Source organism: Centrocercus urophasianus, unplaced genomic scaffold (assembly GCF_019232065.1).
Source record: "Centrocercus urophasianus isolate 14NV4802_14NV808 unplaced genomic scaffold, USGS_Curo_1.0 seq_21, whole genome shotgun sequence".
NCBI classification, from domain to species: Eukaryota; Metazoa; Chordata; class Aves; order Galliformes; family Phasianidae; genus Centrocercus; species Centrocercus urophasianus.
Window position 1 is genome coordinate 10,227,334 of NW_024884767.1, and position 26,085 is coordinate 10,253,418.

At 39.1% G+C, this 26,085-nt stretch overlaps 1 protein-coding gene across 4 annotated transcripts in view; it reads left to right on the forward strand.

The window, feature by feature from the left end:
• The window catches only part of ZNF462 (zinc finger protein 462), an 89,452-nt gene extending 65,214 nt beyond the window's left edge, over positions 1-24,238 (forward strand). For all 4 annotated transcript variants that reach the window (XM_042823014.1, XM_042823016.1, XM_042823017.1 and 1 more), the window contains 6 exons: positions 7,283-7,544; positions 9,597-9,733; positions 15,181-15,404; positions 17,814-17,946; positions 22,713-22,827; positions 23,994-24,238. In XM_042823014.1, coding sequence (XP_042678948.1) covers positions 7,283-7,544; positions 9,597-9,733; positions 15,181-15,404; positions 17,814-17,946; positions 22,713-22,827; positions 23,994-24,195 — 1,073 coding nt within the window. In that variant the 3' untranslated portion in view covers positions 24,196-24,238. The remainder of the gene's footprint in view (positions 1-7,282; positions 7,545-9,596; positions 9,734-15,180; positions 15,405-17,813; positions 17,947-22,712; positions 22,828-23,993) is intronic.
• The last annotated feature ends 1,847 nt before the right edge of the window (positions 24,239-26,085 follow it).

The window sequence follows — 26,085 nt, forward strand, 5'->3', positions numbered from 1 at the left end:
TGATTGCATTCTTTCTTCATAAATTGTATATAATTCCTACCTTTTTTTCTTTGCGTCTTATTACACAGAGTATTATAATCACTTTCTTCTTGACCTCAGCTGTGAAACTTCAAGGTTCTTCAATAGACTCCATAAGAGTCTGCCTATGTGAAGGAGTTCCTAAGATAAAATTCTTTATTTTCTTCTTCTTAGGTCAAACTCTTGTCCCTTCTAAATGATTCTGATAGTAGCACAAGAAGCTGCATAGTGTTTATATATATATATATATATGTATATATGTAGAGTGTGTATATATATAGAAAGAGTATACAGGATATATATATACGCTATATATATATATATATCCTTTCTTGGTCCCATTCAAATATAGGTGTGTGCATAAAGGACAATGCAAAATTAAAGAAGCATGGTTATAGTTTCTTGTCTTTTCTGAGTGAGAAAGACAATGTAGTCCATATATCTTTTCTTAAGCATAGACATATACTTATTTTTCTCTTAAATGCAAAAGATAGTCCATAGTGACCCAAAAGAGGCTTTTACATGTAGTACTGAAATAAATTCCTCTGACAAGGCATTTTTAACATTTTAAATGCTTAAAATACATATCTAGAATATTAAGTGGGTTCTTCTCTTTCCCTTGTGATTAGTGTTTGCTTCCATGTATGTGAATAAGGTTACAAATTTTGTTTCCTCTCAATCTCATTCATAACATCCCGGCAGTGTAAAGGTTTTTTGGTAAAAATCAGAATTAGGTTCATACTCTGTTTGTAAACGAACAACAAATTAATCTAGGTACAAGACTTCCTTAGCAGTAGATTGCCTAAGCCTCCTCATGAATATTTTTATGCATCCCTCTGAATCTTGTTCTGTCTTCCTCTCCCCTCAGTTAATGTATTGCCAGAACATTTCACCCTCCCACATATTCTTCCTTCCAGGTCAGTGCTGTATGGCATAAAGTGAACAAATGTGTGTAGTCTTGACAATCTTTGTATGACACTTTACTTTGTCACCTTCCCACTTTTCAAGCTGTTGCCATTCATGACTGTATTCTTTCCTACCATTCCTGGAGTCAGTAATTCTGAGTAGCATTATGTTTCAGAAGGAACTTCGTTCTTAAATCTTATGAGCTTCACTCTTAGCCTTCATAATGTCTTGGGTTGGAAGAGACCTTAATCTAGTTCCAATCTTTCTGCCATGGACAGGAACACCTCCCTATAGACCAGGTTGCTGAAAGCTACATCCAACCCAACCTCAAACACTTCCAGGATTGGATCCACAACTTCTCTGGGCAACCTGTTTCAGTGCCTCACCACCCTCATAGTGAAGAATTTCTTCCTCATATCTAATCTAAATATGTCCTCTTTCAGTTTAAAGCCATTACCCCATTGTCCTATCACTACACTCGTGAGTCATTCCCCAGCTTTCCTGTCAGCCCTGCTTTGGTATGGAAAGGTTATTATGATGTCTACCCAGAGACCTCTCTTTTCTAGACTGAACCTACTAGCCATAATTTAATCCTTTTAAAATAATTTTGACTAATAGTTTGATATTACTTGCTTTTAAACATATGTTTTGTGGTTTTGCTGATTTTTTTTTTGTTTTGTTTTGCATCTTGATGTGGTTTTTCACAAATACATTTCCATATGTCTACTGTTTTTCTTAATTCCTTGGAATTTCTCTGTCTTCTTTCATAGAAATCTTCCTTAGTGTGAATTAATTCAGAATAAATTAAATAACATTGCAAGTATATTCTTTTTGGTCTGCTGAGGACTTCACAGATCTATAATGTCTTAGGCCTATATTGTTATGCAACAATTTTTTTCCCCCATAGAGTTATCTTACTTAGTTACACATTCTATTTCAGACATTACTTTCTGCAGTTTCATTTATCTCTCGGAAGCTGATCTCTTTTGTCTTTGATGTTTCCATGTGAGTTTACTAGGAAAACAAGATGTCCTCATTTTTATCTGCCTCTATCTTGAACTAAACATGCTTTCCAGTGTAGTTGAACAGTTGCTTCTCTTAGAACAATGCTTCTCCCTTCATCCCTCTCCCTGGTACACAAGCATATAAGTAATTGTATCTAGCTGCATCTAATTTTGTTCACTCTGAAAGAATGAAGCAATGGTTGGATTTCTTTTCTTAAATAGGCAATTTTTCTTTCATTTCTCAACAGTTGGTCATTGTCTGCTGCATAGACTTATTCTAAGTTGTGTTCTTATTTGTTTTTTTTTGTTTGTTTGTTTGCTGCAGTTGTCTTGTTTTTGTCCATTTTACTGTTGTGTTCATGGTTACTGATAATTCTGAAAATACTTACAAATAACTAAAATATCACTTTATTGCCAAGTAAGTTTATGTAACTGGATCAGAACCTTTATTTTCTTTTCCTTTCTGAAAAAACCTCAGTTTTCCTTTTTTAGGTATCTGAAACACATTAGATGCTGCAGAGGATCCATGAAAATTGGGTTTTCATTTTGTTTTTGTGGTAGGTTTTCACTGTATGTATTTCCCCCTTGTATGGTTTCAGAGTATGCCGTATCTATCAAGCTGAGCTTTCACCACTGCACTGCATTGTGATGTGGACTGCAAATGCCATTTCGGACAAGGCAGTGAGTTTCAGTAGAGTTGACAAACCCTTTGTGTCTGCACTTTGGGTGAAGTTTTCAGAATGGCAAAATCACTTGCCTGCCAATGAAGCATTGTAGGCACTTCTAGAAATGCTGTCTTTCTTCCCCCCTTGCAGAGACAAGGAAACTCTTACACGGTATAACTAGCACATGGCAGTAATTTAGATGTGGCTGTGTTGATGGGACACCATGCAGACAGTCATTTCTCCTGCTTTTCTTTCAAGTAGTCATTTTCCCATTTGGATATGAGAATGCCGTTCTATACAAACAGTGGATTTTATGGTCTTTTGGATCCACAGGTGCTGGTGTGAAGTCAAGTACTTGCTAACCTTGTTACTGTTCCTGTGCAGGTAATCTGTAGGTAGATGTGTTCAAAATTCTAGTTATGAGACTTGCAACATTGCCACTGTTCAGTTACTGTTAATTTTTTCCTCTTGACGTGACTATAGATGTCCTTTCATTTACTTCTGAACATCCCATGCTGTTAGCTTGCTTTCGGAGTTGCACAGCAAGGTCCTTCCATTCACGTTAGACGAAATTATTTTTAAATGCGTTCAACATGTGTATGTCCTTTTTCTTTTAAGTTATCAGGGCTATGTATTGTCATTTACTTTCTTGTTGTACTTTGAGGCTGTTGCAGAAAAGAGAAAACATCATTCTTTTCGTTAACATGTAATCAGTACTTCCTGCCGTTTCATTTTTCTTCATTTTCTCTCCTTCTATGTGTTCTTTTTGGCTCATATTATACATTACTTAGTTAGTACTTTACATTACTCTTCCCTTTGTTTATTTTAATGTCTTTCTTCTGTTTTCTGACTTTGATGTAGTCTTATAAAGCCATTTTACTTTTTTCACACATGGATGCATAGGCCCAATTTCTGCTTCCAACCAAGCTTGTTAATGATTTCCTGGAGTGCTTCCAACGCTATGTACAGGAAAAAGGCTGAGGTGGGACAAATGTGTACATATAGTCATGCTTTGGTTATTGGGTATTCTGAGAGGAAAAACTCTCTTCCTCTTTTGTTCTCCAGTCTTAACACCCAGACATCGTGTTGTGGCAGCAACACTGTCAGGTGTGCATCAGGTTGGCACGCCAGCTCAAGGCCTGAGTAGATGCAAAAATGCTTATAGGACTTGATTAGCATCTAAGTCAGCTTTGCACCAAAGTACACACAGAGCACTTTGGAGTACCAGCCTACACTTCCAGCAGAAATAGAGTAGGTGCACACATAGAAGTGCTTTGCCAGTTTTAGGCAATACTGCTGTGCTCTTTGTTAAAAATCACTGTACTGTTGCTTCTTGGCTGTTTTTTTTTTTTTTTTTTATTTTATTTTATTTTATTTTATTTGCCTCCCTAGCCCTTTCTTCAGTTGCTGCTTTTGAAAATAAAAAATAAATATCCCAAGGCCTACACTGCCTTGTCTGTTAATTGCTCACTGTCCATTCTGTTGCTATGTGCTAAAAGGCATGGTTGTAAAAAACTAAAAGAAGTGTTTCTCTCCCATACCTTCACTCATTTTGGAGTGAGCATGTGCAGTGTGGTTCAGTGCTTGGTGAAGTTAGTGGGAAATCTCCCATGCCTTTAGTCAGCTTTGAAATTTGGAAGAAGTCTTCCTGATGAAGCCGAGTTGCACATCCATGCTAGGAGAGCTGTCTAACAGGCTGCTTCTGAGAAACCAACAGAATGTCTGTATATCTGTTAATATTGATGTTAATCTTCAGCAAATGCTAAATCTTCCACATCAGAAGTATTGCAAAATAATGAATGCTTTTGCAAGGCAAAAGGGAAAGAATATACAGGCAGAGCCAGGGACCTGTGTCCCACCATCGTTTAAGACTCTCCGTAAAAGCTCTTCAGTTGACTTTCTTCTGTAAATTTCATAACTACCTTTGTAAAAGAGCAATCCACTAAACACTGTAATGTGTAGCAATTTTGAACCTACATTGAAGTAGAGTTAAGAATTCTTGCACACTAGAGGTAGAATTTGCTTTTCGCTATTCTGGATGACAAGGAGAGCTACCTTGTACTTGTGAATAGTCATATATTCCTTCAGTTTTCACATACCGGATTCCATAGAAGTATGTAAACCATAGAATCATAGAATGGCCTGGGTCGAAAATGATCATCTAATTTCAACCCCTTTGCTATGTGCAGGGTTGCCAACCACCAGAGCAGGCTGCCCAGAGCCACATCCAGCCTGGCCTTGAATGCCTCCAGGGATGGGGCATCCACAGCCTCCTTGGGCAACCTGTTCCAGTGTGTCACCACCCTCTGTGGGAAAAACTTCCTCCTAATATCTAACCTAAACCTCCCCTGTCTCAGTTTAAAACCATTTCCCCTTGTCCTATCACTCTGCAGTCTCGTAAATAGCCATTTCCCTTCCTGTTTATAAGCTCTCTTCAAGCACTGGAAGGCCACAATGAGGTCTCCCGGCAGCCTTCTCTTCTCCAAGCTGAACAATCCCAGTTCCCTCAACATTTCTTCATGGGAGAGGTGCTCCAGCCCTCTGATCATCTCAGTGCCCTCCTCTGACCCGCTCCAAGAGCTCTACATCCTTCCTGTATTGGGGGTTCCAGGCCTGGACACAGTGCTGCAGATGGGGCCTCACAAGAGCCGAGTAGAGGGGGACGATCACCTCCCTCTCCCTGCTGACCTCCCCTCTTTTAATGCAGCCCAGAACACAGTTGGCTTTCTGGGCTGCAAGCACACACTGGCTCATGTCCAGCTTCTCATCCTCCAGGACCCCCTTCTCTGCAGGGCTGCTCTCAAGGAGATCTTCCCCCAGGTTGTGTAAATGCTTATTTGCGAGCTGAGAGCTGGAATAATAGACACCAGACATGTTTTTTTAAACCTGCAGTTTTCTTTGGAGTAGACATCACTGAGGCCTTGGGTGGGAACAGTGATGATGTGGTGGAAGTTTTTGATGCCTTTGTGGAGCAGAATGTAAATTACTAACTAGACCTTAATCTCGTGGGGAGCCTGCTTCAAACAAAGGGGAAAAGAAAAGCTTGATATTTGAGTGGGTGGAGCTCACTGTGAGCCCTCCATGGTGGGGAAACCTGCTGTAGAAGTGGTGAAAACAAAACATGATAAAAGTTGTATTGTAATCCAGCCTCTGTTCATGAGGCTTGGATAGGAAAGACAAAAAGGTATTTCATTTAAAAGAATCTTTCATGTTTGCTTTTGTTTTTGTTGTTCACCTGGAGATGAAGCTCAGGGAGCTTGGAGACATTCATTTCTAGCTTGTGCTTTGTTGGTGTGTTTGGATTTTCTGTTGCTGCTGGTTTGTTGTTTGTTTCTCAGGCATGTAGGAACTAAACTCTGTTTTGTGATAATTAATAAAAACAGTGAGCATTTTGCTCATCTGAAGACAAATGGAGGAGTCCCCATGCTGAGTGCTGTGTAGGACTGTTTGCCTTTTGTTTCTTCTTACTAATTGGTTATAATAGATGGTGTGTGTATATATACAGATACACATATGAGAATTCCTACATATCTAGCCTCAGGGAATTAAGCTTTGGAAAATGAGGTACCCATCAAAGCAGGAGTTGGCTCGTACAGTTTGTTTCCCAACTTCTTTTCTTTTTCTCTCTTCTTTTCTTCCTTCCTCCAAAAAGCTTAAGAAAAGTCTTTTGTGTTCTTTTCAGGAAAGTTACACTGAAATTCATCTGCTTTCATTTGTGCCATTCATGGGCAGCTGTGGGTTATATAGGACAAAGGAGATGAATTCCTAACCTCTACATTCAAGCACTGTATTGAGAAAGGTTCAGCACACACCCTGTCCTTTTTTGTAGGGTCCAACTGCAGTATTACAACTTCTAGTTTCAGTACTGAGTTATCTCTGGGCTGTATTTTTTCCACATGCCATTGAAACGGTATGATAGAGTTTACTTGGTTTTAGAAGGGATGTGTCTGTACAGATGTATCCATAGGAAGAGGTCTTTTTTTTAGTTTAGCAAAAGTTAGTAACTTTTGAGGAAATGTGGCTTAGAAGTTCTCTTTACTGGAATCTGTGATTAAATATGTTTTAATTTTTTAATGATGACTTGATTTCAAACATCCTGAACTGACAGTACTTGAATTTACTTTTTGTGAAGATGTCTTAAAATGTGACAAAGTAAAATTTTATTGTTTTGTGAGTTAACTTTTAATGTCTCTTAAATAATTCCATGAATGAGTAGGGATGAGTATCAATTTATTTTTTTAATATTTTTTTTCCGTTTTAGGTAGGATACTCAAATGTATCCTATGCCAGATCTTCATCTAGTATTAACTGGCATAAAATATTCAAGTGGATCCGTACAGATAGATGCGTGAAATGCCTAAACACTCAGCTGTACAATTAGTATGGTTTACTTCCACAAATGAAAAAGTCTTAAAGGAAGACTTCTTTTTAGACTACTTTTAAGTTAAAGCTGTCATTTCTTCTCCCTCCTTCTCCAATCAGATCTAAAAAACATAATTTATACTGATCACCTTTCATACAGTAGAATTCACATTAGATTAGGAGAAGTGCTACACCTCTGCTTCTTAACCGCTTTAGAAAGTTGTCAGTGGATTTCAGTATGTTGGTCAAACACTTGTAAAAGTCAGTTGGTACTGAGAAGACCTTTTCAAATTTGCTGATCCACAACTTTTCTCTGTTTCTCTGCAGACTCTTCATACTCGGAGCCTCCTGATGTTCAACAGCAGTTGAACCACTACCAGTCTGCAGCATTAGCCAGGAACAACAACGTCAGCCCAATCCCACTTTCAGGGAGTGCTGCAGGAATGGAAAAAACGGAAGCCATCCTTAACTGTGAATTTTGTGAATTCTCCTCGGGTTACATACAGAGCATTCGGCGTCACTACCGTGACAAGCATGGAGGGAAAAAACTTTTCAAGTGCAAAGATTGTTCCTTTTATACAGGCTTTAAGTAAGTACTGTGGAAAACAGATAAACTGAACTCACAAGGGTGTTTTAGCTCTTGAAAAGACTTCTGAGATTTTTGAGAGCTGGCTGTAGCAGCAGAACATGGCCACTTCTGACCAGAGAGAAGAACATAGGAAATGCCAGGCCAGATCACAGCAGCATCCATGTAATCCATTTTCCTCTCTCCTACAACAGCCAGTACCATCTGCTGCAGATGAAAGCATTGCAGCAGCTTTTCCTTGCTGGAAGAGATGGAACAGGTAGTGCTTTTCTTTAACATAAGCAGTTAGAGGTTTTTCCTTATCCTCAAGTATGAAAGTATATTCTACAAAAATAAGGTCATTTCCTGGATGCATAGGATAAGTAAGGGAGATAGGGAGATGGAAGAAATTACATAACCTTTCTCCCTTCTGAAGAAACTTCTCTCGTGTAATTTTATTTCTTCTACTATTTATCTAGCTAGAATGCACTCTCCAGAGTTACTGATAGCATAGAAAGGCACTTCAGCAAATTCAATTAGATGTTGCAGAGTTTAAAATCTCAGCTGTCTTTGTGTGTGTGTGTGAGCTACTGTTCTCTAAGGAAAAACGTCTTATGCACCTATGCTCTTCACCATTTCCTCTGATGTGCTGGACCCTTGTGCTTATATCCCCAAGTTAGAATTTGAGGTCTCAGATATATCAACTTCTTAAGAGACTAGTGACAATATATATCATGATTGGATACAGGAATAAAATGTTGAATAAAATGTTGAGCACAAACCTTCTCTCAGCAAGTAAATCCACACAAGAGCAACTTCTAGCTAACGCATCTGTAGCCTTTGCTGCTTCAGACCCTACCTGCCTCAGTGATACTGTTTGCTGCTTATGCTTTATGTACTGATTGCTATCTATCTTTGAGATTGCCAATGATCAACTCAATTCAATATGCTCACATCTTGTGCATTTTCCCAAGATGAAATAAAATCCTCTTAAATCAAGTGCCAATTAAATACGCTCATACTTACAAAAAAGTTGTATTCTTTCATGTGGTGTCTCAAACATGGCAAGGATTATGTCTTCTTTTGAAAGTGTACCGTGTTTTCTGTCTTAAAAACAAGGGCAGAAAAGCCCTTACAAATCCCCTCTTCAACTCACTGTGGAAACTTGAATGCACTGAGGTTAGTAGGAGTACACCTGTATAATTCAGACATCACTGGATTGTGCCTGGAGCCACTTGTGTTAGTAAATTATTTCATGCTCAAACTGACAAGCAGAACTTCAGTGTGGCAAACTCTCCACTCTCTCTTTACCCCTATTCTAAGCAAAAAAAACTGACCACTTTCCCCAAGTTCACAGACATCTCTCATTTCAGTAGTTGAGCTAGCAGTCAGGTAAGTGTATATTATTTTCCTTTGTATGGAGGAGGAGTTACATGCCTCTTCCAACTTTTAAGTATGCAGCTAAGGTAATGTCAACATGAGATTTTTTGTTCAGAAGTGCTGTATTCATTCATTCTTCTGCCTTAATAAGTGGAGTATTCTTAGTCTTGGATTTTCAAGTCCTCATATCTGATGTTTTAAAACAGATCACCCGAGCTCATCTGTGTTTCATTTCCCGAGTCCAAACATTTTAGCTGTTTTGGGAGTTATCTTACAAAGATAGAGGTGGCTAAGGATAAAAATCTGTATTCACCTCTGTAAGTTCAGAACTGTTAATAGATTTTATTCAAGTTACTAAAAGTTGAATGCACAGAATATTTTCACTTGAAGATAAATAATGAGCATGAAAGATGGGGATTCTTTTGTTATCTTAACTACAGCAATGTGAGCTATAGAGCAACCCAAGCAAATGAACGTCTTGTCAGAATGTGTGTCAGTTATTTGAGGATACAAGCCTGCAAATACTCATGTGTTACTCATGTGAGTAGCCCTGCTGAAATGCCAGTGGCACTATGAAGACAAGGCAGAGAGATATCTGTACTGTTTTACACAACACTTCCCTTATAGAGCTGTGACACCTCATCGTTCACGGCACAACTCTTCTGACTTCTCCCATCTCTCTCTCGTATTTCACAGATCTGCTTTTACTATGCACGTGGAAGCTGGGCATTCTGCAGTTCCTGAGGAAGGACCCAAAGACCTTCGCTGTCCTCTTTGCCTATATCACACCAAATACAAACGCAACATGATTGACCATATAGTTCTGCACAGAGGTAATGTGTGTCCTTTATGTGCCTGCCTGATGAGAGAAATGCTGAACAATGCCCTTGTCTTTCAGATTGGTTTCATTAAATTTTCTCCTCTCTACATATGCACAAGTATGTTAAATCAGCCATCAGCCATTCCATATCTTTTGTTCATTTCTGAGTGTACATCTTACTAGTTTCCTGTAGAGTTCAAAGTCAAGTGATGCTGAAACAGGGCAGATTTAACCTCTCTAGAGAAAGACCTTAAAAACAATTTTAACAGTCTTCAAGCACCCACTTACTGAGAGTAGCAGTAATATGCAGCTTTGATCTAAGCCAAAATTGTTTCCTGCTTTTGTCTTTGTTATTGTATAGTCCTTGCTATCATAAACTGTGGAGAACACTGTATCAACTAGCTATCAAGTCTGCAGAATATCTCCTGATTGCTTGTTTGAATTTTTTCTCTTCATGATGTGTTTTATTGTTCTTAGGATCAAACCAAGAATTATCTTATTTTCATTTTTCTTTAAGACTTCAGTTCCTTCTTCTCTTCTCCCTTCTTTTTTCAACCTAGCTAAAAGTGGGATTAGGGATTTCTATACTATATTAACTACAGGCTTCCTAACTCAAAAGAGACAGCTATTTGGGCTCTGTGGACTGGGATTCCTGCCCATAGCTATCACATTTGATGCTTGTAGATGGTCTATTGGCTGCCAAAATCCTAATCCATGTGGTGGGATGGCATTCTGCCTGCTTGCAGGTTGGGCAGAGTTTCACAGTCGGATACTGGTGGTGTACAAACACAAGTTTTGCATGCCATCTTTTGCTGGAGGAGATCCTGGTGTGACAAGTGCTAATGTAATTCCTTGTAACATACAATTTCCCAGTATTGGTTACTTAAAGTCCTTCTTGTACCAAAAGAGTGATGTTGGCAGACTTGATGCAAATTTCTGTCTGTTAGCAGGGCCCTTGTGAGGAAATGTCTGGGAAAAAGTGACCTGCCAGTGATTCAAAATGCACATTACAAAGTTGCTTTGTTTGGTTGTAAAAGTTTGTCAGATGCATTTACTTCCTGTCTTTGAAGGTGTTGTAGTGTCAGATTTTGCCCAGCTTCAGGACATACTCCAGAATTAACTCACTTCAGAGGAGAAGAGGGTTTAGTTAATCCCTGTGCAGTGTGCACTGCGGTTTCAAGTGATGTCAAGGTGTGTCTGGTTTGTTACTTGCCAGAGCATCAGTGAGTGCTGCTTTTTAAAATATAGATAGAGTGAAAAGCTGATGGACTTACTTAGGAGAGTTCCCATCAAACATAGACTTTACGCTGGGAGTTTCTTGTTGCACAAGTAGAAGAGCACTTCAAGAGCTTAAGAAGCTGTGCTGCCCTTACGGAGGTGTTTCTGATCACTTGCAGGAAGTTGTTTACCTCCTGAGTGACACCAGATCTGTTCTTTTGTTTAGCTTTTGCTTCATTTGCACAAACCAGCCTTGAGTCCTTGTGCTGCTGAAACAATTGGTAGCAAATGACATGATTATACATCAACTAGTGCACTGGAAGAGGTAAATCAATAAAATAACTTTTAATAAAAAATGGGAGTTTAGCTGGTAGAGAATCTATTGAAGGAAGCACAAGGACCTTATTAGGTGTCAAGAGTTACGGTAGTAAAGTAAGCATGGTCATCCTTTAAAGTTCTTTTCAGTGCACGTATCCAGATTAAAAACAAAACAAAAAATAACCTTTTAGTTGTGTTTGTTGCTTGGCATCTGAAGCAGATGATTTTGACAAGATTTAACATGCACTGTTAAATCCCCCTCATGAGAGAGAGGCTGAGAGATGTTGAATGCAGCATGAGGTATCTTTCCTCTTTTATTGGTTTTATATTTATAAAACAAGCATAGTCCTGAGCTGTGGTCATAAGGAGTTGATTTTTTAGGTAGATGGAGTAGAGCAGCATGTAAAATCAAGAGTGGAGGATTCAGTCCATTTCATATTTAATTTTTGTCCAGTGTAAAAAGACACATTTACAGAGGTGTAACTCTTACATTCTTTCCAAATTGTTGCATCTAAAGTCCTTGATGAAGTAATGTGTGTTTAAAATTGAAAGTATATGTATCTCTTAATTAGTAGCTGTGGAATTTGACTTGTACAGGGCTAAAGAATTATAAGCTGTAAGGTTGAATGGTGTGTAAGAATTACACAAGGAATTTGCTTCTTGTTAAGGATGTGGGGAAACAGAATGCGTCCAGAAGTCTTTCTGCAGGTGTAACCTATTCTGTTCAATCTGTTCTTTATCAATGTAAATGCTGTTCAATGTCCTCTCTATAGGCATATGTGGAGCACAGGCTCCTTACCTTTTGGCAGGCTGTATCAAGGGATTGATACAGCTGGAAGGCTTGGTCCTCTGCTGTGCAGTCATGTGAAGAGATAAAGTATGGTTAGGCAAGCAAGGGACCTTCTATGGAGAAGAAAGTGAAATCTTGCTCCACAGCCAGCAGAGCAGCTTAGCTTTGACTGAGTCTGGACATACAGTTCAGTTTCATTATCCCTTTTGGTACCATTCTCGTCACACATTTTGAAACACATTAATACTTCTTCAGGTCTGATGCAACTTACCGAGATCAATATTATGTCTACTTTAAAGTCCTTGGGGTTTTCTATTTTCTTCTTTTTGAGATCATTTTACTCTCTTGCTGGTACAAATAGGGATTTTTTTTTTCTTCCATTTAAATGAAATCTCATCCATTTCTATTGACTAGTAAATTCAAGACAAAAAATGTGAAATTTTCAAATTACTCTACCTCCCCCAAGGCTTTGTTGCTAAATATCCTGTTTCCATGCACATGGTTGTTTCTGCTATTATACCTTGTGTACACATCTTCACTCATACATACCCCAGTGCTCTGCTTGCTTTTGGCTTATGGAACACAAAATGCTATATGTTAAGTGACTGTAACTTTGATTTACACTGATTATGGGCAAAAATATCTATGGACAAACACCTGACATAACCAAATAATTTGTAGGACTGTTTGTACTTGGTCTATGTTTAAGGAAAGGAATTGAGTAGTGTATGGTATGGTGTGTTGTTGAGTAAAGATTTTTCCTTATAACAAAGGACTGATAAAGCCATTGTCTTTCTCTATGCCTTTGCGGAAAAAAAATATGTGTGTTCTCTGATCTGCTCTGGAATTAACCTGAATATTTCTGTCTAAGATTGAGTTTCTTAAACTGAGATTATGCTGTTCAGATGTTTATTTTCTTATTTTTATTCTTTTTTCCTCGTACTTATTGCTACAGTTCCACAATTCATGGCATCTTTTTTTAATGAGGCATAGTGGACTGGAGTCCCTTTTTAGACATTGTTGAAGTCTGAAGAAGTTGACATCTGTAAAACAAACAGAAAAACACCTAGATCTTTCAATTTGTGTAGGAATCTTTATGGTGTGTTGGAATTTTGCCAGTTGTTCACATATGAAAAATGCATTCTGAATGAGTAATTAAATACAAACAACTTTATAAAGGCAAACCAGGCCTTATAAAATGTGAAATTCTGGGTCGAAATGAGTCTGTAAGTTCCAAGTCATTTCTTGGAGGAAACTTACTACGAACACTCATGTAAAACTTGTAAATTATCCCCTAAAATCCTTCAGGCTATAATTGATGTTTACTTTTATCTTGTTTTTTTTCTTTTATGTTACTGTGCTGCCTTTCATTTGATGAGCATATGTGTGATTGTCTGTGAGATAATAGGTTTCCCTGATGTGAGTTAGGAGATCCTGCATTGCTCCACAGTGGTAGATAAGATGTTTTTGTGGTGTTTGTTTGTTTTTAAATCTGTGCCATATGCTAGAGGAAAGGAGAATTTTCAGAAATTTTAGGTTTTTTTTCTTTCATTGGAATACTTTACTTGGCTTTTTCACTTTCGAAACTGCATGCTTTGCATCCGTGAGGAAGTCCAAAAGCATACAGTGGCAAGATTTTCTAAAAAAAATTTTCTAAAAAAAATTTGTGACCACAGAATCACAACTTTAAATTCTGTTGTCTTTTAGGCGATTTTCCTTTCCCTGCTTACCACACTGAAAGGGCACAATTCAGCATCTGTGTAGCTAGAGATGTTAGTGTAGAACCACAAGTCTTCAGCATTTTTCAAAGACATAGCTTTGGGAAGAGCTTTACTTTTTGAAGTGGCCAAAGAGGAGGCCATGAGGTAGGAAAGCTTCAGTGTTCAGGGAGAAACTGAGGAAGATAGAGTATTTTGAGAGCTGTGGAACAGGTCTCGTAGCAGTGGTGGTGTGCGGACTGGCTAAAGATGAGAGAATAGTAGAGCTTCTGCGCCCTTCCAGAAAAGCCATAAAGCAATCTGTGTTTCTTTAGTTGGCTTTGGAGGTGATGTTACCTACCCTATTAAAGGGAATGGATCGTTGGCTCAGATCTGTACGAGGATTGCCCCTTACCCTTCACATTAACTGAGTTTCTGGCCTATGTTTTTTTGCTCATTTGTTTGAATCTGTTGTTCAGCATGACCTGTATGAGAAGGATCCTCCTCTAATCTGCAGTCCATAAGGTATAGCAGCACTAAAGTTCAATGTTAATTAAAAAGGCCAGTTGAGTAACAGAAGCCCATAATTGGTCCTTAAAGGATTTTCTGGTGACCTATTGCTGAAAGGTTAAGTTTGGGATTTCCTTTCTGCACACAGCTTGAGAAACACAGTGGAAGGGTGTTACACACATCCGATTCTTACTCTGTAAAAAGATTGAAATTAATTACTGCTTTGTTAAATGTCTGTATTTTATCTGAGAGGCAAAGAGTTTAGAAACTCAGTGAGAGCATTTGCAGTACATGCCTATGTCCTCGGCCTGAACTGTGGGATGCATGACATGACGTATGTCTAGATTTTGAGCCTAAGCTTTCTGAAAGTTATGGGTGTTTTGGGAGATTCTGCTGCTGGCTGAACTGCATGGCCTCTTCTGGGAGAAGGTACTGCCTTACTTGCCTCCTCAGTCACCAGTGAGCAGCTTTGAATGTGACATTGAGAATACCAGCTCTGATTTTTTACACCACTCTGCGCCTTCCATTTTTATTAGATTTCTAGCAGCCACTTCTGGCTGTTGTCACGTGCTGAACCAAAATGGTCTGTTGATTTGGCTGATTTATATCTGCTTTTGAATTCCCAAGCTCTGCATCTTGGCTCACAGATGGAGTCCCATTCACCCCCAGATCTCCAATCCTATCCTTGTTAACCCAAAGAGCAGTTGCATTTGTAGCATTGAAGGATTAGCCCTGTTGTTGCAGAGAGGTTATTTTGTTTTTTTTTCTGTGCGTGGTAGTCCAGTTTGGTTCTCGCTCCTATGCAGGCAGACTTGCATACCCATAGAGGAGGTTCTGGTCCTTGTGTGGGTGGTAGTTTCCACGCTGTTGACACATGTCCTGATACTTTGTAAAATTTGTTAAGTCAACCTTATCCTGTTCCTACAGAAGAGCGGGTCGTTCCCATTGAAGTCTGCCGCTCCAAACTATCAAAGTACTTGCAGGGAGTTGTTTTCCGCTGTGATAAGTGTACCTTTACCTGCTCCAGTGATGAGAGCTTGCAGCAGCACATAGAGAAGCACAATGAACTGAAACCTTACAAATGCCAACTCTGCTACTATGAGACCAAACACACAGAGGAACTGGATGCTCACCTTCGAGATGAGCACAAGGTAAGGTTCAAATAGTTTTATTTTGTAACAATCTCCATGTAAATGCTGCATTTATGGTACTTGCATGTACCCTAAATTACTCTGTATGCTCTGATTAGCCAACCTGCTTTCCTTCCATCCATCTGAAAATTAATTTCACATAGAACTTAAACTCCTGTTTTCTACTATTCCTTTTTTTTTTTTTTTTTTTTTTTTTTTTTTTCCTCAGAAATTCAAAATTGAGGGCTTCTGAAATGTTTAGGATGATCAGAATTGGCAGACTATTTTGTGCAGAATGTGATCATCTTGTAAAGGCACTTGTTAATGTTATTTTATTTAAAGTGGAAAAAAAAAACCAACAACAACAACAACAAAAAAACCATTATGAAACAATATTAAGGCTGTAATTCAGCCTGTCTAAAAGGCAGGAGATTCCAAATAAAAGATTGCTCTAGCAACTTCAGCAGCATGTCATGCCATGCATATTTTAATAACAAAAAGGGCAATGCATCTCTATTTATATTTAACAAGGGAAAGATAAACAAATATAACCAGGTCCTAGCTTAAGACTGCTTTGGTGTTTTTGTGGAGCTCAGTCTCTGGGAATCGGTTACAAGGCCTTCCGGAGACTCCTGTTAGCTTTGAATTTCTGTATCTGTAGCTGAGATACTTCAGTTCTAGAACTGAGATGTGTTTTGGAGTACTTATCAGAGTATTTTCTTATCACAGGTCCAGAGAGGCAACTGTTTGCCTCTATCTGTTAGAGGCAGTCTCCTAAAATTCCCACCCAAATCTTTAGTAAAGCTCACTCCGACTTCTTTGACTGAACAACACTTTTCTGATCACCAAACATATTTATGCTGACAGTATTAGCAGATAAGAAGTCCCAACAAAACTCTACACGCTGAAAAAAAGAAAAAAGAAAAAAAAAAAAAAGGAATATTGTAGAAGCAAACTCTGTAAACTTAGGTTAGCCCGCTAATGTAGTTGCCCACTTCTTTGTTATTCTTTGAGAATCTTCTGCAGTTCACATGGTGTGTGAGATGCTCTGAATCTTCTAATCTTGCTGTATGCAGGAGGCATTAATCCTCATTCTTTTGTCAGTGGTCAGCCTGGGAAGATTATTCCCATACCTTGTTTTCTCCTCCAGTTTGGACCTACAATAATACTCCCAGTAGTGTAGGATATTTTTTTACCATCTCTCTTTGTAATTTATATCTTACTAAATTGTGTCTATGCTCAATGCTTAGATACACAACTGATATATTGTGCCTTAAAGAGTTCCTGTGCATGAGGGAGTTGAATTAAGCGTCCTGCATATGGTCTTGTCTGTTTAAGTCTGCATGGGTAACAAGTCAAGTCGGAGAGCCTCATCCTGGCTGTATGAAGTGGCTAAGAACCTATTACCTGTACTCCGCTGCATTTAGGATGGTTGCTATTTGGAGATACACTACAGTTTAATTCACATGCTCCTTTGGTTCTTTCACATTTCCTTTTCTGTAGAAACATTTAAGTTAGCCAGTGGGGGTTGATATTTCATTCAGTATCTTGCAGGGTGTGCTGTACTGCACTCATTCCTCTCTCTCTATCCTCTCTGCCTCTGTGGCTCAGTGCCTGTGCTGCTGGAGGGCTGTGTTTTTGCATGAAAGATGAATCCAAATTCCCAGCAGTGATCAACGAGCTCAGAGGGCGCTTGTCATCCAACAAGTATTAGCTGTGGTATCCTGGTCGTGCTCCCACAGTCTGCCTTCACTGTAAATCTGGACTGTTCCTCTGCTTTTTCTGGTGTATGTGCAGGAGTTCCTGACTTCTGTGCCCTAAGCTGTTGCTTTCATGCTGCTGCCCTGATCTGTTTAGTAGCTGCTGCATTTCACCCTTGGCTTAGCTGAGTTTGACTGCTGGATTAAGTGCTCCCATTATAGCCTATATATCAGTTTGCAAAGCACTTTGCAGCCGTTTGTAATGAGAATTAATCTGTTATTAATGAGTGAAAGTGTATGTGGCATGAAGCAGCCATGTGCTTAGTAAAGGACCCGTTCTTTCATGCATGAAGCTGAATGAATCATTTTTCTTCAGTGCGGATGTGCAGTGGCAGTATTTGATACAGTAGTTGAATGGTCCAGTTAGGATACAACTTAAAGGGTTTTGCATTTCCTGGACTTTTTTTTTACCTTCAATACCTTAAAACCAGGAAGAAATTAGGAGAATTTACTGAATGCCATTAATTTTTGAATATCAAAATGGGAAATACTGATTAAATGGTGAAAAAGCGATCACAGAAAATAGATGTCTGTTAGATTGATGGAGTCTGCATGTCACCTCTGGCTCAGCAGGCTTTGGGGTGTGCTGCATTTCATTTTGACATATGTGTATTTTTTTCTGAGTAGCTTATGGTTATGCTAATGGCTGACAAAAGTGTTTCTGTCAAAGGTGAGTCGTAATTTTGAGCTGGTTGGACGAGTTAACTTGGATCAGTTGGAACAAATGAAGGGGAAAACAGAGAGCTCCAGCAGTGATGATGAAGAAAAAGAAGAAGAGTTAAGCCCCAAGACTGAAGAGAGAGGTCAGTACAGTTTTTTTCTTTCTTTTTTTTTTTTTTTTTTTTTTTTCTGTTTCTTCACAGTGACATGCTGCAGAAGTCCCACCAAGCAAGGTCAGCTGTTCACTCTACTCTACATTCTTTTAGACTCATGCAGGCATGCCAGCAGGAGCAGAATGCAGCTTTTGTGAAAAGACACCACCAATCCTGGGGAAATCTTATGTTTCTAATCCTTATCACACAGTTTTCTGACTGCTAAGAAAATACATTTCTTAATGACTGTTAAGAAAACACAAATAGGATCTTTGCCTTATCTGCCCATGCAGATAACAGATGAATGTCTTGATGCTATTCGACCTAATATTTTAGTCGTCTGACAGATTTTCTGTGTTGGTAAGCAGTTTTTAGCTTCACCCTTGTCACTGTTCAAGCAGGAGACAAAGAGGTCATGCCCAAACTTTTTAGTTGGCTATTATTAACTCTCAGTCCAGCATTCCTTCCTTGTCAGAGAGTCATTCTTGTTGTAGGTGTTGCATTTGGTGGCTCTAGAACTATGGTAGAACCATGCCCAAACTATTCCATTGTGTTTCTTAAGTATGAGCCTAAGTTTGTGTCAGTAATTAATTTCACAGACTTCAGCAAGGCTGGGTCATGTTCTTATTAATGAACAAATTTTGATCAAAGTTATGAAAAAGAAAGTCCTCCTGTAAATCAAACTATGTTGTCTTTCTCCTCTCCGATGTGAAAACTAGCTTATTGCAAGAATTTGGTCTAAATTGTTGTCTAGTCTGCTCTGATATTCAGTTTATCAGTTAAATGCAGTAAAAAAAAATGTTCACAACTCTTAAATGAGCCCTGTCATGCCTGAGTGTTGGGTTCCTGGGATGCCTTACCCTACTGGTGCTGATAACCGTAGTTAGGCAAGTATCTACATACTTCATTAAAAATATCCCAAGATGTTTGCCTTTTTCCTCCAGAATTTTCAGCTATCAGTAGAAGATTCATTTTTAATTCAGGACTAATTCACAAAAGAACAGATATCTCCCAAGTCCTCTGTACCTTGAAGACTAAAGTTTATAAATTTAAAGGATGATTTCAGAACAAGAGGGGCTTAGATCATTTCACATTTTTAATAGCCAGACCCCAGTGCCTTGGCTTTTGTTTAGTGTGCCTACAAAATCAGTTCAGTCTGTGCTTATCACTGGCACTTCACTTCAAGTTTAGTTAATGATAGCTTTTATTTAAATGAGAAAAGAAGGTAGTTGGATAGGAAACCATTTAAATTTTAATGTAGAGTATCCTTTACAAAAGTCTTAGATAGCAACAGTAGAGGAATCAAGTGATCTGCTAAAGAGATAGGCATTTCAAAGTTCTTGGATATTAAGTTGTTAGGAAACACACTAGGTCTCTTCAGATAGTGTTTAAATCCTCTGAGCTTCCTGGCTGGAATGCTGACTGAATAATGCCTTGACTGCAGGACCACCCCCCTTCCTCTGAGTTGCAGTTGTAGTGTGCTGATTAATGTTTTGTATAGACCCACAGCTAGCAAGGGATGAAGAGTCGTGCTGTCCTTGTGAGAATTACTTTAGCATTACGTCCAAGCACAGGTGCTGAGTGACCTTGGAAACTGGAGTATTCAGAGCAAGGGAAAGAAGGTGCTGTCTGACAAGCCTTGCACATCCGTGTAAATGGGAGGGAGGGAGACAGCCCAAGGTGAAGTTCCTTGTTAAAATTATCTCTGTGATACTTGATTTTGTGACATTTGTTGTGCAAACATAAAAATATTACCTTGTACACTGGAGTTGTACATTCACAGGGAAAAGAGATGAGTTATCTCTGTGTTTCATGTGAACAATAGTTAAGCAAGTGTCTTTAACAATTCTATTTTCATTTATTTTTTCACATGTTGGTGTATTTCTTGACAGTGACTTGTATATGATCATTTATTAACCACAACATAAAAAAAAAAAGCGTATTTTCTGGCTTGTTGCACAGGTGTTCTTTTCTGACCAGACCATAGAGGCAGTGTTTAATACGTGTTAATTTGCCTCCCTTGAATCCATACCACTTGCATTGCAACATACTACAGTAGATAGAAAATGCAGGAAACATTTATGCCAACTGCAAGAAGTTGTATTTGCTGTACTTTTCTTCTCAAGATGAGGATTATCACTTTAAGGTTCAAGATACAAAGTACACTTTTAAAAATGTCCTGGTGAGATAGGTGAAGGTGTGGTTGGATGCAGAGTTGTATGCTGACATCTTCTCCCAGTGGATTTACAGAAGTTACTTCTACCCTAGAAAATTTTGCTTTGTTAGCAGAAGACCAGACCTGGGCTTTTAAATATTGCCTGTCACCATGGCTAATGGTGTCACAGCTTTCAAACCATATCAAACTATGTAATCTCATATTCCACTTGGGTGCTTTTGACAATCGTAATCTTTGTGGAGTTAGCAGGAAGTGTGATTTGCTGAGAGTGTCAATTTGTGTCCCTGAGAATCTGGAAAGAAATGCTGTCTGAACCCTCTGAAGCCTGTGACTTTGGCAGAACTAGGATTTCTTTCCATAAGTCAAAAGAGCAGCCTAGCTTCTCCACTTCAACTTCAGGCTGGTATGCGAAGCTCTGAAGGTGCAAGGAAGAGAGTGTTGCTTTTGGGCAGTGGACCAAAGGACTACTGCCCACGTGGTCCTGCAGAGATGGGTATGTCCTGTCAGCAGCAGATGAACAGCTGTGTAGGAAAGGGAAGAGAAAAGAGTATTTGGCTGCTGGTGAAGGACAGCAAAAAATACAGTGAGCTGGGGTGAAGAAGGCGGCAGAGGCGGGAAAAGAGGGTGTCTGGTGTACAACCCAGAACAAAAAGCTGCCCTGGCTACAAACTGTGCCTCGGATGTCCTCTATCTCAACCTTAGTTTCCTGTTCTTAACAGAAACCAGAATCCGCTTCCACAGTAGAGGAAAAAATGTGGTCCAGAAGTGCTTGTACCTGTTGTTACCTGCAAAAAAAAAAAAAAAAAAAAAAAAAAGAAAAAGAGGTCAGGTTGTTATCTGTCATCTGTAGGCCCCAGAGAACAGGTTCTGATACACCTCTGGATTTGCAGATTTGCAGCTCTAGGAGTGAAAACTATTGGGGAGAGAACAATACAGTGTATTCTAAAGATCTGGTGGATTTACTGGAGTAACACTTGCTGTTCTTAATGGAATTGCAGATACAAATCCTCCCTACTTATTTCAGCAAAACATCCTCTGTGGTGCGTATCTCCTTTCTTTAGAGGCCCAGAATAGAGTTCCTATTGTGTACTATCTGGTAAGCAACTTCTTGCAGAGAACAGCTTTTTTTTTTTTGCAGAAAAAACATCTACCCTCCACAAATAATTGTTCTGTACCATACTTGTCTGTGTGTTGCAGTGCAGTGATGAATTTTTGCCACGTGCTTGGGCAGTAAAATTCAGGAGGCACTCAAGGCCAGGTTGGATGGGGCCCTAGGCAGCTGAGCTGGTGGGGGGCAGCCCTGCCCATGGCATAGGTTGGGCTTCAAGGGCCCTTCCAACCCTAACCATTCTGTGGTTCCACCTATGATTCTTTGTAAACTGAACTAATGGTATTGACTCCATTTCTGGTGTTCTAGTGACACTGCATCAGGTTTTGTGATACATAACCACATCATAAATCACTGACAAGAAGTGATACGAAGTGACAGTTTTTCTTGCAGGGGGAAGAGACAAAAAGTGATATTAAGGACAATTCCATATAGAACTTTAGGAAAGAATAACTAGTGACAAATGTGTTACAAAAAAGCTTTACAGAACTTTAGGTGCAGATAATAGTGAATGTGTGGATAATTTTGAAATCCTGGGCTGGTCTCGAACACAGCAAGTCCAACAGTGAAGAAATCAAGTGAGCAGAGATCAGAACCAGAATGAAGCAAAACCCTTTTTATTATGTAGTGTGGAAGGAATCAGAAAGACATTCTGTTGATTTCTTGCTTAAGATAATCCCTGCTAAGGAATTAATGCTCTGAGCAGATGGTACTGTCTCATATCCAGCAAAAGAATGAAGTGAGATAGTCCATGCAATTATTTTTAATGGCTTGTGAGGTGATCTTCTTAATTTGTGAGAACAAGTTTCGTCTTTTGTTAAAGCTGGCTGTGTTCATGTGGGTGTGGGTTTTCAGAAATACCACTCCAAGCTGCCAGTGGCTTCACTTGTATTATTGGGTGCTTGACACTCCCGCAAATGAGGCCCCAAGCAGTTTGTGTGAAAGATTAGAATGGGATGAAAAACGTGTGCAGTTAAAATACTGGACTTTTTAGAGATACTCTATCTTGTAAGACTTCACAGTGAAGAGTCTGATGAGGGTCACATGTTAACTGTACATGTTTGCTTTCTAGAGTTTGTACAACAAGTGCAAAAGTTGCAGATTGGCTTTAGTGCTTTAATTCATATTGCTTTCAAGACATTTTTTACCATTAGCTTATCTCAACGCTGGTTTTAAATCAAAACTGGATGGTCCCTTCAGTTATTAAAACACAAGGACATGAAGTAAGTAACAGCTTTGTTACACTTGTTTGCAGATACACTTTAAGATTTAGGATGTGATTTGTTACTTGCAGTGTCGTTTTGATATGAAGCAATTGCATTTCCACAAGCTTAGTAGTTGATGGATAAGTCTTTTTGCTTCCTAAGGATACATCTTCCAATTTTGAGCAGTGGGATGAATTGGAGCAGCGTGAAAGTGGTCCCTTCTTGCCATGACACTTAAAAATTCACAGGCTGTGCTTGCCTTTTCCAGATTCCATGATGTTTCCTGACAATGGTCCTCCAGAGAAACGCTTCCCATGTGAGTTCTGTGGCCGATCATTTACAGAAGGCTCTGAGTGGGAGAGACATGTGCTGAGACATGGCATGTAAGTTGGTTTATTCTCCTTTGCCAAAAAGCCAAAGGTGACAGTAGATCTTGTGATGATCCCATCGTGCTCATCACCTCCCTAAAAGGCCTGTGTTGAAGGCAAACACTACTATATGAAGGAAGAATTCTATCTTAAGCATGGCTACAGTTATTGGATATCTCTATGAGTTCACTCGTTGTAACCCTGCAGCCCATGGTGGCTGTAGACTCTAGGTCTGTCCCTATAACAATACCAGTTAGATGGCTCAGAATGATCTTCAGTGAGGGGTGCTGTTGTTTTTTGCTTGCCAGACAACCAGCATAAAAATGGCAGAAAATTATGAAGAATGTTCTAGGAATGTCTTGAGTCTTTTTCTGTTTGTATTGTTTTGTTTCTTTGGTGTATTTGCAGCTGAACTTGCAGAGCAGTGCAGAGAATTAGGTGCAGATAAATACCAAGATTTTAAAGAGAAATAAAATGGACCATTTTGAACTCCTCCTAAAATGTACTTAGTGAAGTTCACTGCAAAGATCTTTGTCTTTTTGTAACAGTTTGAATGCTGTGCAGTGATAAGCATCACAGACAAGATAGCTGTCTTTGGAATGCTTATTTTCCTTTCTTGATGAAGATCATGTCCGTAGCAGAGATGTCTCCGCTGACAGGAGTTTCTTCAAAGAGCAGATCTCATTCAAGGCTGCTGTCCTGCAGAAGGCCTTTGAATACAGTATTGTGGCTTAATTGTTGCAGGATGAAAAATACTACTTATGCTTAATCTTATCTATCTGGATGAACGCATTTGAAGTATTGGAAGCTCTAAAATATTTTACTGGATCATTACTCTTTGGGAAAGGTACTCTTCTGCCTTTGTTTGGTGCCTAGTCGGTATCATTTACAAGGGAAAGGGGAGGGGGAATAAACTTTAAAAAGTTGCAAGTGAGGTTCTTCCTTCTTGTGCCATATGTGCCCCAGCTGAGAGGGAGCAAAGGCTTTATTTCAAAGCAGGAATTTCGTGGATCCCACTGGTGGCTTCATTCCGCTGTCAGCACCAGGTAGCAGTGGTGTGGCTGCTTGTAGCTACTTTTTCAGGAAGTAGTCTGGTTTTCTCCTGTGTGTGATAAACATGGATTGGCTTTGTTGTTCTCTGTACTGATGGTGCTTCTGCATTCCGCTGCTTGGCTTTCCAGGGCACTGAATGAAAGCAAGCACGGGACAAGTGAGGACAGCCAGCCGAAGGAGGACATGGAGGACACTGTTAGCACACTGCCAGAAGAAAAAGAAGGCATTGAGAAAATGGTGCTGGACTATTCTCACAACAGTGAAACCGTAGTCAGTGTGGTAACTCCTGACAAACCTCTCCAAGAGATCTCGGAGGCCAAAAATGAATAAGCATTTGGTGTGATTTTAATCAACGTACTTGAACAGTGATGAATGGGATAGGGTGGGCGGGCGGGGCGGGCAGAAGGAAGAAATAAAGCTGCTTTTAGGACTGAATGATCTATTTTCAAAGCACTGGTACCTGTGTGAGTGTGTGTATATTAAAGTTAAATATTTAAGTGATGGAATAAGTGGCTCCATTACATTGCTGCATCCTTTCTTCTGGATCTTGACAATGGGAAGTTACATTCATCTTGGACTAATGAAGAAACTCCCCATGTTCCAACATTACACAACGTGCTTTGCAATGGAGATTTGGATTGTTTATGAATGGAAGCATCGTGAGCGTGGAAAAAGTTAAGGGGGATAACTTTTCAACGCACAAATTTTGGTGCGTTTTTCTAGTTTTAATACATATTGCTTTTCCAGACTGATAATAAAAGTTTTTTATAAAATAAAAAAAAAAAAAAACAAAAAAAAAAAAAAAGAAAAGAAAACAAAAACAGAAACTGCTTTGCTTAAAACAGTCACCTGTTTCCTAGTACCTCAGAATTAACCAAGGGAGATCTCTGCATTTGTCAGTACTACCTGTTGTTATTGTGGTTAAATGTAGAGAGACTGCTGGGCAAGGTGGTGAATGGAGGAAGAAAAAAGTTTTAAAGAAAGAAAAACAAATTGTGCTTAAAATCCCAGTGTGGGTTTTATTTCTTAAAATACTGTGATTTTTTTAATTATTTTAGTAAAAAAAAAAACAAAAAAAAGAGAGAGAGACTTTAATTCCTAGATAACTGTTTGTGAATTGTCATCCTTTATTCCAGGTAAGCTGTTTGTTAGTATTCAGTTATAATTTTAGGATTTGATAGATTTCATGTGACTGATTGTGCGGTTTTGTTGGCCGCGTTTATTTTCTGTCAGCCTGAGGTGTTACAAATACAGCACAATTAAGTTTCTCATGTAAAATGAATTATTTCTTTTCAAGGGGGGACAGGGAAAGGAGACTAGATCTTGTGAATAGAACTTTTTGTTGCTGTTGTTGTTGTTGTTGCTATTAATTTTAAACATACGGAAATAACAAAGACGTTTTAACTTTTTTTAAGAAACTAAAGAACCAAACTTACAGCACAGCTATGCAGCTTGCGGGCCAAACATGTAGGTCCTCATAACCGTTCTGTTGCTTGTCATATTAACATCTATCAGTCTCACACCAGTAACTTTCTGTTAAGATTGGCTGCCTTTTTTCTTCTGTCCGTGGTGTGCGTGCTTTCTTTTTTGTTTTGGTGTAGTGGGAGGGAGGGGTGTTTGTTAACACATCTTTTTGCAAGCAGAGGTGAAATAGTTACTTACGATATTGAGCCTGGAGAAATACTTTTACTTGATTCAAGGTGGAGTTGCTGAATTTTTTTCCCTCCTCCTTAGCTTTTAGCGTGAGGGGAGCAGTGTAGAATGAATAGGAACCTGCATACCTAAGTGGCTGATCCTGCACTTTTCCTTGGGTGGAAAGCCTACCCAGCTCAAGGGGAATTTTGCCTGAGCAAGGAATACAGGATCTGGTGCCCATGGTATGTTCTGATTGTGAACAAAGAGTTTCTTTCCAAAAAGTAGAAAGTACTTGACTGAAACCTAGTTTTAGAAATGCATGTGTCTTTGTTTGTTTTTTCGTTTGTTTTGGGGGGGTCAATGGGAGGGGGAGGGGGGACAAGAGGAAGCTGCTGGGGAAATGATGTCCCAGAGAGCTTCATATGAAATTGATGGCAAAAATGTTGCATTTGTGGAATAAGTGCTACTTGAGAAGCATGGTGTTTTGCTTTTGGGGATTCATCAGTTGTGGGGTTGGGGGATTCCTTTGATTATTTTTTTTTATTATTATTGTTTTGTGGTTTTTTTGCCTTTTTTTTTTTTTTC